This window comes from Triturus cristatus, chromosome 4_2, assembly GCF_964204655.1.
Source record: "Triturus cristatus chromosome 4_2, aTriCri1.1, whole genome shotgun sequence".
Taxonomy (NCBI): Eukaryota; Metazoa; Chordata; class Amphibia; order Caudata; family Salamandridae; genus Triturus; species Triturus cristatus.
The window spans coordinates 263,502,550-263,516,605 of NC_140586.1; the positions used below are offsets into that span (position 1 = coordinate 263,502,550).

At 41.0% G+C, this 14,056-nt stretch overlaps 1 protein-coding gene across 5 annotated transcripts in view; it reads left to right on the forward strand.

The window, feature by feature from the left end:
- Positions 1–14,056, forward strand: part of CAMSAP2 (calmodulin regulated spectrin associated protein family member 2) — a 523,611-nt gene that overhangs the window by 434,242 nt on the left and 75,313 nt on the right. For all 5 annotated transcript variants that reach the window (XM_085601471.1, XM_085601473.1, XM_085601474.1 and 2 more), the window contains one exon: positions 10,527–10,663. In XM_085601471.1, coding sequence (XP_085457597.1) covers positions 10,527–10,663 — 137 coding nt within the window. The remainder of the gene's footprint in view (positions 1–10,526; positions 10,664–14,056) is intronic.

The following is a 14,056-nucleotide window of genomic DNA, read 5'->3' on the forward strand; positions in this document are numbered from 1 at the left end:
ATCTACATTTGTATTCTTTTGGACGTAGTTTTGACATATGGATCAGCAGAGTGTGTGTAAATCACAATTTCCTTTTACTTGCCATGTAGATTGGCTGCACTGTTCGGGCTTGGGGTCAGCAGACAACCAGGGAACTCTACTAAACCCAGACACTTCTGAAGACTAGGCCACCAGGGGGTGCCCACTAAGTGTTCTTACCTGGAATGTCCTGCAAGCCTCAGGCATTGGCTACAATTATGCATTTTCCTCTCACGTCTGCTGGAATCTGCTGGGGTCCACAACAGCAACGGATCAAACGAGAGACCATATAAAGACCTTACTGACTTCAAAAAGGATAGGTTTCCATGCCAGAAATGTGTTCTCTCCATGTTGCGTTTTTGGATCTTTCCTGTTGCAGGCGCTAGGCCCAGTTACACAATTGGGGTACTTTGTTATTGGGAGGAATGTGGAAACACTTGGTGGTATGAATTGTGTGCATCCCCACAGATCCCAGAACTTTCCCTCACTGAAATGAGAGGAAAGTGTGTAGTTTTAACCAAAGTTTGGGGCTTGCAGGGCATTGTGGACAAGAAATGTAGTGGGATCCATGCAAGTCACACCACCCTGGAGTCCCCTGAGTGACTAGTTTTCAGAAATGTCTGTGCTGGAAAGGTTTCCATGAGTGGTGGCAGAGCCCCGGCCCAAATTCTACATCTACCCACAATGCCAAGAATTGCCATTTTTTCATACAAGAAATTTGATGTCTCCATATTGCAGTGTGGGATGTTGTTTTTGTATCAGGAGAAATGTGTAAACACTGAATAGTAGAACCTTTGGGATTACCTATTGAATGTCCATGCTTTTTTAACTTCCAAATGTAAGACAATATACAATAAAGAACACATTTTGCAAAATGTGCTTTGAATGTTCAGTTTGAGTAACCCTAAAATCGACGTGTACAAATACCCACTTTTCAGAAATGTATTATCTTGTGTACATTTCAAAAATACTTAGGTTTCCTCCATACCCATTTTTCATTAATTAGATTTTACCACATGAATTGCTGCATGGTCAGTACATAATGAAAAATCATTACAAGCAGCAGTGCACGTGTTTGCTCTGTGTATCATGTGTTTTTAATCAACCAACAAATACTATATAACTGTGCTACCAGAAGGGTCATGCGGCTATAATGTTGTATTACTTTTGTAAATCTGACATTGGTGGAAAAATTACAAATTGAAATGTTTTCACCAATTTCAGTTATTTTCATTACTGTTTGATTTCAACGATTAGTTTCTCCTGGAAAACCATGATCAATCTACACAAATACCCTTGTTGAACTTGGACTTTCATCTAGTTTTGAAATATGTATAGTTTTCCGGGTTCACCCATGGGTTTCACACCTGTTTCCACCACAAACTGCAGTATGATACACTTTGAAAAATAGTAAAAATGGACTACCAGTTGGAATAATGCCAAACTTTGGTAAAAAAATGGTTTTCTTTTTCAACTCAACTTTCTCCTGAAAGCTGGGAAGATGATGATCTTAGCACAGCAACCCATTTATTGATGCTGTTTTCATTTAAAAAAATGGTCTTTCTTGCACTGCACTTTTTCCCTTTTTTCCAACAAAAACTAGAATGTAGCTTTATTTTGTATATTTTCTCAGTTCGCTCCAGGGGAATCCAATACAACAACCTTGAGTACCTTTAGAATCGCAAAGATGTTGGGACAAAAGGACACAAATTTGTCCTGGATACCTTCTGGTTAATATGTAACACAATATATAGAAAAATCTCCCAAACCATCTATACAAATGATATTACTTTTTAAATCTTTAGTCTGCAATTTGACTAAGATTTCCTTGTAGGTGGTCCAACAGAATTATATAATAACAAGAAATTGGATAACAATGTAAATGGTCTGTTACAAAAGAACAAGGTTCTAATGAGGGAGATTACTGAACATTTTAAGAAACCATTCCAGAAATTCAATATATTTAAGCGCTTGATCAGGCCCATACAATTCTTGACTTTCCTTAAAACTAAGAAAGTGACTCAAATCAAATAAGCTCCCACTAAATATACTCCTTGTTGTTGGCAAGTCAGAGAAAATATATCAGTAATAGCAGAAAAAGACCACTATCCCAGGTTCATGTGGGTCTCTTAGTCAATATGTTATATTCCTTAAAAATTACTGATGTCTCTCTGTACCTGTATCAGTGCTAGAAATGTCTTTTAGTATAACTGTTTTTAAAAATTGCAGATGATGAAACTTAAATAAGTGTCTCTATCGCCTGGAAAAGAATCCAAAAAAGTAAAGAGAGCTCATACGCAGTGATTTATTGCTGCCAAACACTGTGAAAAAATGTAATTGAAAGCATGGAAGCGTAAAGTCAATCACTGCAATATTCAAGCAGAGCTGTTTATACCCTTGCTAAGATTGACTTTCATGCAATAAAAAGGCAGTAATAACTGAGAGAAGGGTCTGAAATGACGTGGGCATATAGAAATCCAATGCCTAAATAAGGTAACAAAAAGAAAGCAGTAGATTCATGATCCCAGGAAGGGATAAATGAAGATTTTTGTCATTTTCAGCCTGCAAGTCTTTTTTCTAATAAAAGTACTGGGTTAATATGCCATTCTTGATGACAAATAGAATTAATTTAAATCCATAATATTAAATACAAACCACTGACTCATTTAAAGCTATTTTAATGGTAATAGTGTTATCAAGCGCATATTCTAAAATCATCAATCCTCGTGTCAACTGTCTGAATAATAATTTTTAATTCCAAGTTCATATAATGATTACATATGATAAATATGTGTGTTTTTTTGTTCTGTGGTCTGAAGCAAATCCATGCTGTTCCAGTGATTACATTAAGGGTAATACATGATTTATCCTTTTCAGAAAATACAGTGGGTGGTAGTTGACATGATAAGGCCTTTATTTTGTTGTGTATGTATGCAGATATTAGCTATTCACCAACTGCCAGCGATGCATTCTGTGGTCATAACTACAAGAATTAGCTATATGAGAGTAGGATAAAGGATTGCAACAAACAATTTAGGAAATTCTGATGGAAAACCATTGTCACCCATAGACTTCTTTCCTAGACATTTGCTCAATCCTTCTGTGTAATTCACTTTCCTCAGCCTTCTGACATTATAGTCCATCTCTCTGGTAATTCTTTTTGTATCTATTAGTGTTGCAATACGCCTTTCAGAATTTAACTCTAATTGTCATGACCAAATCTTGTAGTAAAAAAGGACTTTCAGCTAAAACCCTAGCTTCCCTATACCCAAAACCTCAGGAACACTAGTAAGAATACAGTGCTGTGAATGAATACTCTCGAGTACACAGGGGAAGAAAACAAGGATAAGTAGGGAAAATGGAGACCCACAAACAGCTGTACACCCCAATCTTGTAGCATGGGTGAATTTGTTATAATCAATGTTTTATACAATAAATAGTACTTATATTTCATTATAGAAATATTGATGACACACTTACCTCTCTACCAGACTATTGGGGCTACTGGTGTTAGAGGAGGCATGGAGATTGGACCAGTGAGAGTGTTAAAAGAACCTGATGAGGGACTAACGTAAGATGTCCGGCACAACATATGTACAATGAAGGGGAACTGAAACATGACTCAGGAAAACAACAGAGGCACAGTAAGGAAGATGGCTGAGTGCGAACTAATGCAGGAGTTGGTGAACCCAACATGATGTCAGGCAGTAACGGTTTGCATCGTGCTGCATTTTATAGTTTCTATGCCTAGAGTGACCCTAAAAGAAAGTAAAGTCATGACCTGTAGTGAGTGGTACCATGTTGTATTGAGTACTAGTCTGGTAATAGTCAGTGACTCTATAAGTATCAATATCTTGACATAGGAACTAAACAGACCATAAGTCCCCAGTCTCCAACTCTGTCTTAGTTGCCATAGCCTCCAATTCTCCTGGTGTCTTACTCTTACTAGAACTCGACGACTTCTATCTACAGGCTGCGGCGATGTGTGCAGATCCCTCACCTGTCCGTAAGTCCTGACATAGGTGTCTTTATGAGCCAACACTTGTTCTTCCTGATAAAGCTCAATGGAAAACTGAAGATACATCACTTTGATATCTGAGGGGTCTGTCTGCTCTTATCCCATTACATTGTGTTTATTAAAAAGTCTATTAGATTTCTACATAAGTGAAAGAAGTACAAAAGGGTAAAAGCGAGGATACTGCAGATCAGATCCTTCACCCCAGGAGATCCATCTAGCTCATCACAGCAAATAATTGTGTTTGATTATAAGTCAACCCCTGCATAATGTTGATCTAGGTCAGTGATAGCCAAAGGCCCACCACCACTTCCCCTCTCCAACCTGCTCAATGATCCCGTGGGATATACATTTCAAACGACCCTCCTGCGGCTCCATACTTTTTTCGTGGCATCCATCCCCCTCCTACATGCAGTGCCACATTAAGCATTTTTTGGGGCCCATGCAAAACATATTTTGGGCCCTATGTTAGAAACACGCTTAGTACCCATTTTCAGCTCATTGAATCCCCCATGATGCCAATAATATTGAATTTCATGTTAAATTTTCAGAAACCAGAGAAAGCAAAAACTGCCAAAAGCTCAGCCTGCCTAGTGGCCGCAAGCCAAACAGTATTAAAGGAAAGCTTAAACAAGCATCTGTAAAGTCCTTTTTTTGCCCTGGGATCTAGCTTTTATTTGTCTTGCAACAATATTGTACATGCAGTTCAGTGTCATACTAGCCTGTTTCTCTCATCGTATGAAAGAGATGGTAAGAGTTTATGTTTGATGTACTAGTAGTAAATAGTAGTAAAATAAGACACATACACACATTGGTTTAAAGTATAGCTTCAGTCACCAGGTATTTGTACTCACAAATAAACCCTCCTTTCACAACTTGTATTCTAGTGGCCACAGGGAAAAGTCAAGCACTGTTTTTAAGATTTTCACAATTACACTGGGTGGCATCTGATACTTTTCTCCTCAGTTCTGTTTCCCTGCCTTTTCTCTCCTTTCCTCTTATTATGTGTACCCCTCTCTGGCTAGACAGTGACCTCTGGATTCGCTATAGAAATGAGAGGGAGAAATAGACAAGAGAAAGGGCAGAGACTTAAAGCAAATGGTGTAGCAAGAGGTGTGAAGAAGAGGCAAACATTTAGAGGTAGAGAGATAAGTCTGTATGTGAGTAATATGAGGTAGGGAGCAACAAGGATAAAGAGAGGTACAACGAGGAACAGGTACATAGAGACAGAGAGGTAGAAAGAGAGGTAAGATTTTGTAGTGAACTAGAGAGAGAGAGCGATATGGAGAAGGAAATGTAGCTAGAGGGAAAGGGTTTTGGTACACTGAGCGCTGAGGTACAGTATTATTTTGTATTGTATTATTGTATTTGTTTAATGCTTACTACCTCAATGTGGGGCACTGAAGTGCTTTTCCAAGCGGGTAGCACACTAAACCATGTGGGTGTGGTTGGAAGATTACTGTCTTTGCTGTGAGCCTGTATGGAAAGTGTTTCTGTATCTTATGTTATAGCCACTGAGGTCTAGTTATTACATTATGGGATACAGCAGTTAGTGGCATGATGGATGAGGAAGTGTGAAATAAACACTCATTCTTATAATCACTGTATGCTGGAAGCCTTGATTATCTCTTTGGGTCCCTTTATTGTGCTGATAGTTTATCTTTTATGTTCTCAATCCAATATCCTCTGCTGGCTTTGAAAGGAGCTTTCCACCCTAATATTATGGATCCGCAAGAGGCAACAGGTGTTGATAAAGAGTGAGGGGGATAAGAGATCAGCCCAGAGAGATTGTGTTACTGTTTCCCTTCTTAAGATTACCATTATGAGATGTCAATTAAAAAGATGTGCCAAGGCGTATCGCGTTATCATAAATTCTTTCTGTCATTATAGATGCCAGCGCTAAGAGTATGAGTTAGGACCTGCAGAGTGGACGGTGTTGGAGCCCTCTGGTGATCAGACATTTCTGGCTGAACTTTGTAGTCTTGGAAGTCATGTCCGGGTAGTTATGTGTGGTCATTTAAGTGGGCTAAGATAGCCTGTATCTGTGCCATGCATTGCAGCAAGGCTCCACATGCCCGTTGATACATGATATACCTGTCCCATTGACAATGAGGGGTCAGGTAATACATTGGTATGTGACAGCATATGGTGACATGGATTATACCAAATTTGTAATGGGAGGACCGCCATAAAGAGTAGAGCAACTGTCCCCCATCTGTGGTTAGACTGAGAAGGTAGAGTAGGCATTGTTTACTATGTACGTGAAGTGTGGCAGGGAGCTACGACTAGGGAGCCGAATGTCATTAGCCAAGTTGCTTGTCTTCTTGCGCATACTGGCTGGTAATGATTGGTGAGGCATAGCCATTATATTCCATCTGTATGTCGAGGTCAGTGCAAGGTTATGTTAGGTGGGGTTCCCTAATTTGTGCCAAGTGTCTCTATCTGTCCTCCTGTCATGATGTGCTTTTTGGGACTGTTTCATAGCTGTGGACTTTGGTTATACTGGCAGAAGGGTTATAGTTTTAAGTTCACTACCAGGATCAGTGGTGATGTATTTATCTTCAGCACAACCATGTTTTCTCCTTTGTTTTGAACTTTAAATACTACTCGATGCTTCAAAGCTTGGTGGGCAGTGAGTTTCAGACCTCGGCTTGTACAAAGAAAGCAGAGCTTAATACAGGTACATAGTTTGAGAGGTGAGATAGTTAGGGGCATATATCAGGGAAACAGAACCCACCTCCTTTGATCGATTAAAACGTTGGTGCAGCTTTGGACAGATCTTTCCCAATAAGGCATATGTAAAACTCTACCGGGAGGCCATTAAGACCTAGGACCTTCCTTGAATGCATCCGACAAATAGCCTCAATTATCCCTTCAACAGATAGCACATTGCTAAAAAGAGATATCGCTATCAGACAGTTTGGTTAGACCAGTCTTTCCCCAAAACATTTTTTTTTCAGAGTGAGTAACCTGAAGGATAGAACCATGCAAGGTTTTGTGGTATGCCTTAAAAGCATGTGCTTTACTAAAATCAGAGATCATTTTCTGTCCCCACGCCTTTGTTAGACCCCCAATTCACCTAGAGTCCTCACCCCTCGTGCTCAACCTCATTAAAATTTCCTGGCCTTGTTTCCCATTTTGCAGAATATTCTGCTAACCCCCATCTAATGAGCCTAAGTGGCTCCTTATACAACCCCTCATTATTCATTACAGAGTGTGTCCAACTCTATTGCACAATTAGAGTCATTACATGTTAATTTTGGCCTCCAGGATTGTCACTTCTAAGGGCCTGTTTATGAGTCAGGAAGAGCAGTATCTAGTCTGCTTGATCACAAAAGTGTCCCAGCGTGGGACTACAAGCCCTGATTCTTTTAGTTGAAAAAAACAGCGAATAAAATCGAGTTTCAGACAGAGGGTTCACAAGTGCAGCTCAGAGGGGACATGTAATGCTGCCTTCTGCATACCACATCCTTTTCTGCTTCCTGACACCTTCCCCCATCCCTGCTATGTAGCCAACTATGGCACCCCGCTCCCATCTACCTCTTGTTAAGGGCACGTTTCGAATAATTTCGAAATTGTTCTCTGAATCGGGACCTATAGAAAAGAACCCAGTAGTTCTAAGTCCACATGCTAGTCCCCATTTCACAGACAAAACATGTAGTTTCACGATGCAGTTATCAACCACACTATGCGATTCTGTACCTAGCAGATTCGACACCCCTCAACGTTCAAGTTGTAATCAGGGCTCAGTCTCCCGATGATTGTTGTTGTGCTTTCCATTTATAAGCGACATGCAACATGGTCTTCCCTCCCGCAATGGTTTTATACGGCTCCAATAAGAGAGCATCAAACTCCACTGTCCCTCTGTTTTCTATAAAGCATTTGTAGTTGACTCCCCAAGAGTTTGATGAATGAGCAGTTTCTCAGTTCTCAGGCATGGCTTCCACATTTCAGTTCTATTTTTAGCTCGTTTCTCCACAGTCAAGATCAGTTGGGGTGGTCAGAGATTCTCCAGGCAAGAAAACCAGCGGATCTAAGGATGGAAGCACAACCACTGGCAGTCAGAAAATAATCTACACTAGAAAGGGACATCTGTTTGGAACAAATACTATGATTCCTGTTTAAACGGCTCCAGACATCCGAGAGCCATTGCCATTGCGGACCAAGTAAGACCCATAGGTTGAACTTCCAGTCTCTTCCATCCCCAACCTGTCTTTCATTAGGTCTTTCATTTCAATGAAATCTCCAACCATTATAAATAGCAACACCAATGCCTCCAACTTAGCTAGCTCTTCAACTTTAAGTCTTAGGTGAGCATAAACACACATGATTGTGCACCAAAGATGTGCCCTCGTCATGAACATTTTTCACATAACACTCTGGGATCCACCCATTTTTTGGGAACTCAGTAATCGAAGCGATTTACACACATATTTGATGGCCACCACTTAAGTGCTGCTTTAGAAAAACACATTCGTGAGCTAGGCATATTTGCTTCTGCTCCAATTAGGTGAGTTTTTTAATACCATACCTGATCTATGTTCTATTTCCTGGTCCACACTCCTCATGAAGGCTGGATGGGCTCTGTTCTTGCTTTTTCGAGGGTCATGCTTTCCCCATCCAGACAGCCAGCCTCATGTATCTTCAGAATTTAATGAAAACAACACACATCTCTCTGTAATTATTTAAACACTGCCAGGACCACAGCTGTAAAGGTCAGTCCTAATTTCCAGATGCTTCCTTGTGGAGTTAAAACTCCACAACAGAACACTCATAACTTCCCAGTCACACAGGGGCTCTCCCCATAATAACAAGAACCTTTTCAGAGGTTTCCTTCACAGTTTCACCTCGACAGCATTTCCCACTTCATAATCACACCTACCTAGAAACCCTTCCTCATATTTCCTTACAGTGGTTCCCTCTTTTCCCACCCAAATTTTTTTAAAGAACCGTTCCTACCTTTCCACTCCGCATTTTGTCATACAGGGAGGTTTCTTTATTCCTCTGAGGTGTGGTGCACCTAGCCCACACCATGTCTTCCACGCTGTTGCACCACTTTTGTCTGTTAAACAATGCCAGTTGTAAATCCTCTTTTACCTCACCACAATGCTTGTTTCTGGTCCTGGGAGGACCTGGCCTGGCAGTTCAGGCTGGACTGTTCCCATGGGAAGCAGGGACAAGGCAGATTTGCAAATGGCTGGGTCCAAACTGTTGTGGGGTGGTGAGCAAAAAAACGATGGATTAAACCCAAATCTTTGTACCTGGGGGTGAATGTTTGCATTGTTCAACATTCCATCCATCATTGTTCTTTTTGCTTTTGTCCCCCTAAGTGGGAAAGATATGCCCAGACGTGCGTCACGTGCTCACTGCGCCACTGGATTCAAGCAAGTCTGGCTGATGAGGGGTGATACCCCGAAACAGGTCACGGGATGCTTGTTTTCCGGTACAGGGCGGACCTGTTTGGTAGTTTAGTTTAGACTGATTTGGAATAGTGAGCAAAAGAACAATGGATTTAACCCTGATCTCTTGACTGGGGGTGAGTGTTTGTAAAGTTTCAGCACTCCGTCCATCATCTTGTGCTTGCTATATTCGCCCTAAGTAGCCGTTGATATGCCCAGACGTGAGACCATTGCTCGTTGAGCCACTGGATTCAAGCTAGCCTGGCTGATGAGGGGTGATACCCCGAAACCGGCCCCAGGATTCTTGTTTCCGGGCCAGGGGGAACCTGGCCTGTCAGTTGAGGCCAGGTCCAATGTGGAGCAGGGTCAAGACTGATTTGTGTATGGCTGGGTCCATAACGGGGTGGCATCGTGAGTAAAAGAACAATGGATTTAACCTAGATCTCTTGACTGGGGGTGAGTGTTTGAAAAGTTGCATATGGAGTACAGTCCGTCAGGGTGGTGGAGGACATTGTCTCCAGTACCCTGACAGACTATCTTAATGATGACTCAGATTGCCATACTGTAAAATTGCAATGCATTGACAGAAACCGCCATGACGGCGGTTTCTGCCAATGCTACAAAATATCTGATGGGCCCGCGAATATTTCCAAATCAGGCCATCACCACCTCCGTCAGGACAACAAAGTAATATACTCCGTTGCCCTGACGGAGGACAGAGGACTGTCAATAAATAAATCAGGCCCTAAATCTAATTTTGTAAGATACTTGCTTACCCAGGCAGTTAATTGCACTTCTTTTTGGAAGGCTATGCACGTTTTCAGGCAAAATTTTGCCACTCACAGTGCAAGCGAGCAATGGTTGAAGTAGGCTGACCCACTGCCTCATCCTCTACTCTGCCGTCGTTGGAAGAAAAATCTGATTGACACTTGAACATACCAATGGCCTAGGAGTGCTGACCCAATCGTAATTTGAATTTTTAAATGTTGAACCACTTCTTCCAAATGACGTAACATTCTTTCCCTTAATAACATTCTGACCTAGGGTTGTGAAGAATTATATAACTAACTTATGGTAATTTTGAATTCTCACAGGATGATCAGAAGGAAGAAAATGATATGGCCCTTAAACGAGCAGCTCTATTGGAGAAACGGTTAAGGCGAGAGCAAGAAAATAATCTTCGAAAACAAGAGCTGGAAGCTGAGTTAGAACAGAAGAAGGAAGAAGCAAGGTACAACCACGTGCAAGGGCTCAGTGTATTAGCTTGCTAGAACGATAGCTTGAAACAGATAATTAATTTGCTCCAGATGTAGTGTATCCGAGTCTGTAGCCTCATTGATCTGATCAGTTGTTTCTGTTACAAGCTGGACTTCTGAACAGAAAAGGTAGTAGTCAGTGTAAGCGTGGCCATTACGTATTGTGTTAGCAAGTGAAGAATAACTAGCCAAGGTCCCCTCCACCTGCACACCTCTATACAAACAAAAGAAAAGCAATCTCGATAGTACAGCTTTCTAATGCGGTCGAGGCCGCAAGGTAAAGCAAGCAATCCTTTGAAAATATAACACAACATGTGATTGCTAACGAGTGCACGTTAGGACATATGAAGGTGGAATGATGACTCCCACTCTTAACTGCTGGAGACAGATGGGCTTTTTGGATGTGATGAAGCAGGGTCAAAGAAAAGGGCTGATGTTTTTTTCGTAAGTAGTTTCTTAAAGTATCCATTGTAAACATCGCACTGAAAGTGTTGAATGGTATTCTGGGGACTGGATGAAGCGTCCACATTGGTGTACCAGTGGAGTAGAATCTGGCAGATGAAATGGCAGGAAAAAGGTATATCGCAGTACCCAGAGCCCCAACTTAAGGGCAATGGATCCCACAACCCACAAGGGGATAGTCCATAGATCTTAATGAGAGAGGTTGGAAGACATAGTGTGGTTTTACCGTGGGATCCTTGAACATTATTAAAGTGGCTGTCATGAGAACGGGTAGCAAACCCCTTGGGTGGTGGAACAACTGAAACTGCATGTGGTGTCTTTGCTGAACAATTTATAGACAGAGACAGGTAATTTTGAGAATTTCCTTAACAGCAAGAGCGGTAGACATCGGAGATGGGGAACCGGGTTCGAGTCTCGGCAGGGACGCTCAACATCCTGTGATTCTGGGCATATGATTTAAGCTCCCAGTGTCTAACAAAATAAATGAATGTGTCTGTCAGTAATGCAACTGGTGCTGATGTAAAGCGCTCTTATACCTTCGATATAGTTTGCCCTATATAAAACTATATATATGTGTGTGTGTATATATATATATATTATATACTGGCGGTCGCCAGTAGATAGTTATAGTTAGGACCGAGTTCCCATAGGAAATCTGAAAATTCTATTTTGAATAACTTTGGCGCCGGTTGACGAATCCTCGCGAAATTTTCAAAACTAATGGGGCGCTCCGCTCAGCTCCTACCCTGAAAGTCTCGGGGTGATTCGTCAAGCGGGGGCTGAGAAAAAAGGGGGGTCCCAAAATGCGTTTTCCCCATGCATTTTCCCATAGGACCTTTAGTCGAAGGTACAGCCCGAACGGCTGAACAGAATTACTTGAAATTTGGCAAAGAGGTAGTCCTCAGGTCAGGGATGTGCCTTTTGCATATATGGTGTCAATCTGTTCAGTCGTTCCTGAGAAAATTGCAGTTAAAAGTACATAAATATCTATATGCGCGCGCCGTGCGCGAGCGTAATTCTGATTGGTGGTTAGATGTCAGTCAACATTCGAATCGGTCGAAATCAGGAAGTGTCGGACGCCATTTTGTGTGTGGCAGTGAAAAACAAAGGTGGAGAACGTGAAAAGGGGGCAGGGTAGAGAGTTCCTGACCCCCTAGCCTTTGTCAGGGGGTCCCTGAAGGACCCCGAAGGGTGAAAAAAACATTTTATTTTTTTTTCAAAAAATCGCGGGGTGCGCGCCGTGTGCGCGCATGGTGAAAAACCCTTAAAAAAAAAAAACATTTTAAACGAGCCATTCCATATTACAGGATACAGTCAATCTTTAACTATATACATAGGTAGTTTATTGTAAAATAAATATATAAAAAATATAATAATACATACATAAATTAGCATTTAAAAAACCATGCAAATTCACTAAAAAAAACCATTGGTTTCACACACGTTATAGTTAGGAATTAGCATTTAAAAAACCTTGCAAATTCACTTAAAAAACCATAGGTTTCACACACGTTATAGTTAGGAATTAGCATTTTAAAAACCTTGCAAATTTACTGGAAAAACCATAGGTTTCACACATGTTATAGTTAGCTGGACATTTCACTCGTAAAAAAACATTGAAATTCCCCCGTTATAGTTAGTTCAGCTAAATATAACCCGCGCGACCGCAATCCACTGCTGATGATGTCACATATTACATCACTCATGACATGGTCAGTGACATCACTCATGACATCACTGATGACATCTCAAATTACATCACTGATGACATCACTGATGACATCATCCAGTGAATATGTGTCTTTCTGAAAAAGAAATATTTTTTATATATGTATATCTAAAGGTTAATGGAAGAATAAATGGGTAAATAAGTGTCTAAATGGATGTTTTAAAAAAAAAATTTGAGATGTCATCAGTGATGTCATGAGTGATGTCACTGACCATGTCATGAGTGATGTAATATGTGACATCATCAGCAGTGGATTGCGGTCGCGCAAGTTATATTTAGCTGAACTAACTATAACGGGGGAATTTCAATGGTTTTTTACGAGTGAAATGTCCAGCTAACCATAACATGTGTGAAACCTATGGTTTTTTCAGTGAATTTATACATATATATATATATATCACAGCTACCAAGTCACCCAAACTGCTGAACTCCTGGACGGGTGCTTTCTTCCGCCAGCGTGAGGGCGAGATCACGTTTCAAAATCAAAGCTACCAGGTGCGGAGCACTCACGGAACAGTAGATAAAAGATAAGCAAATGCATTTCGGCACATAGCCTTCTTCAGTGCTTTTTCATGGCAAACAACACAACCCTCATTTATATAATGTCCAAGTTGGTTTAATTGGAGCACCATAGAGACATAGCCAGTAACGAAGGACTTACAAACTGCTGGGTCTGAATACCAGATTCACTGGCTGCCATGTTTGTGTGTGTTTCATCACATTTCAGCCATAATGCACATTTCGTTTTTTACTTCGTTTTTTTATAGTCTCTCATAGACAATGCAAATTACGAATGAATTTCTGCTTGAACCGCCGCTGTGAAGATAAAAAGTTTTCCTATCGGCCAGGAGGCCGTCAATTATTGAATTGGAGGCATGGAGCCATACAGACTCCAACCTATGGGTAACTTTGAATTTGATACAAAGGCAGGGCGAGGAACAGAGAGTTGACGAACATTTCCCTCGTGCTGTGAGACACCGAGGCCATGTAATTAACTTGGGACTGCTCATTTTATGCCTGCATGTAAGTGACATTCAGCATTTTCGTAATTTGCATTGTCTATGAGAGACTATAAAAAAACGAAGTAAAAAACGAAATGTGCATTATGGCTGAAATGTGATGAAACACACACAAACATGGCAGCCAGTGAATCTGGTATTCAGACCCAGCAGTTTGT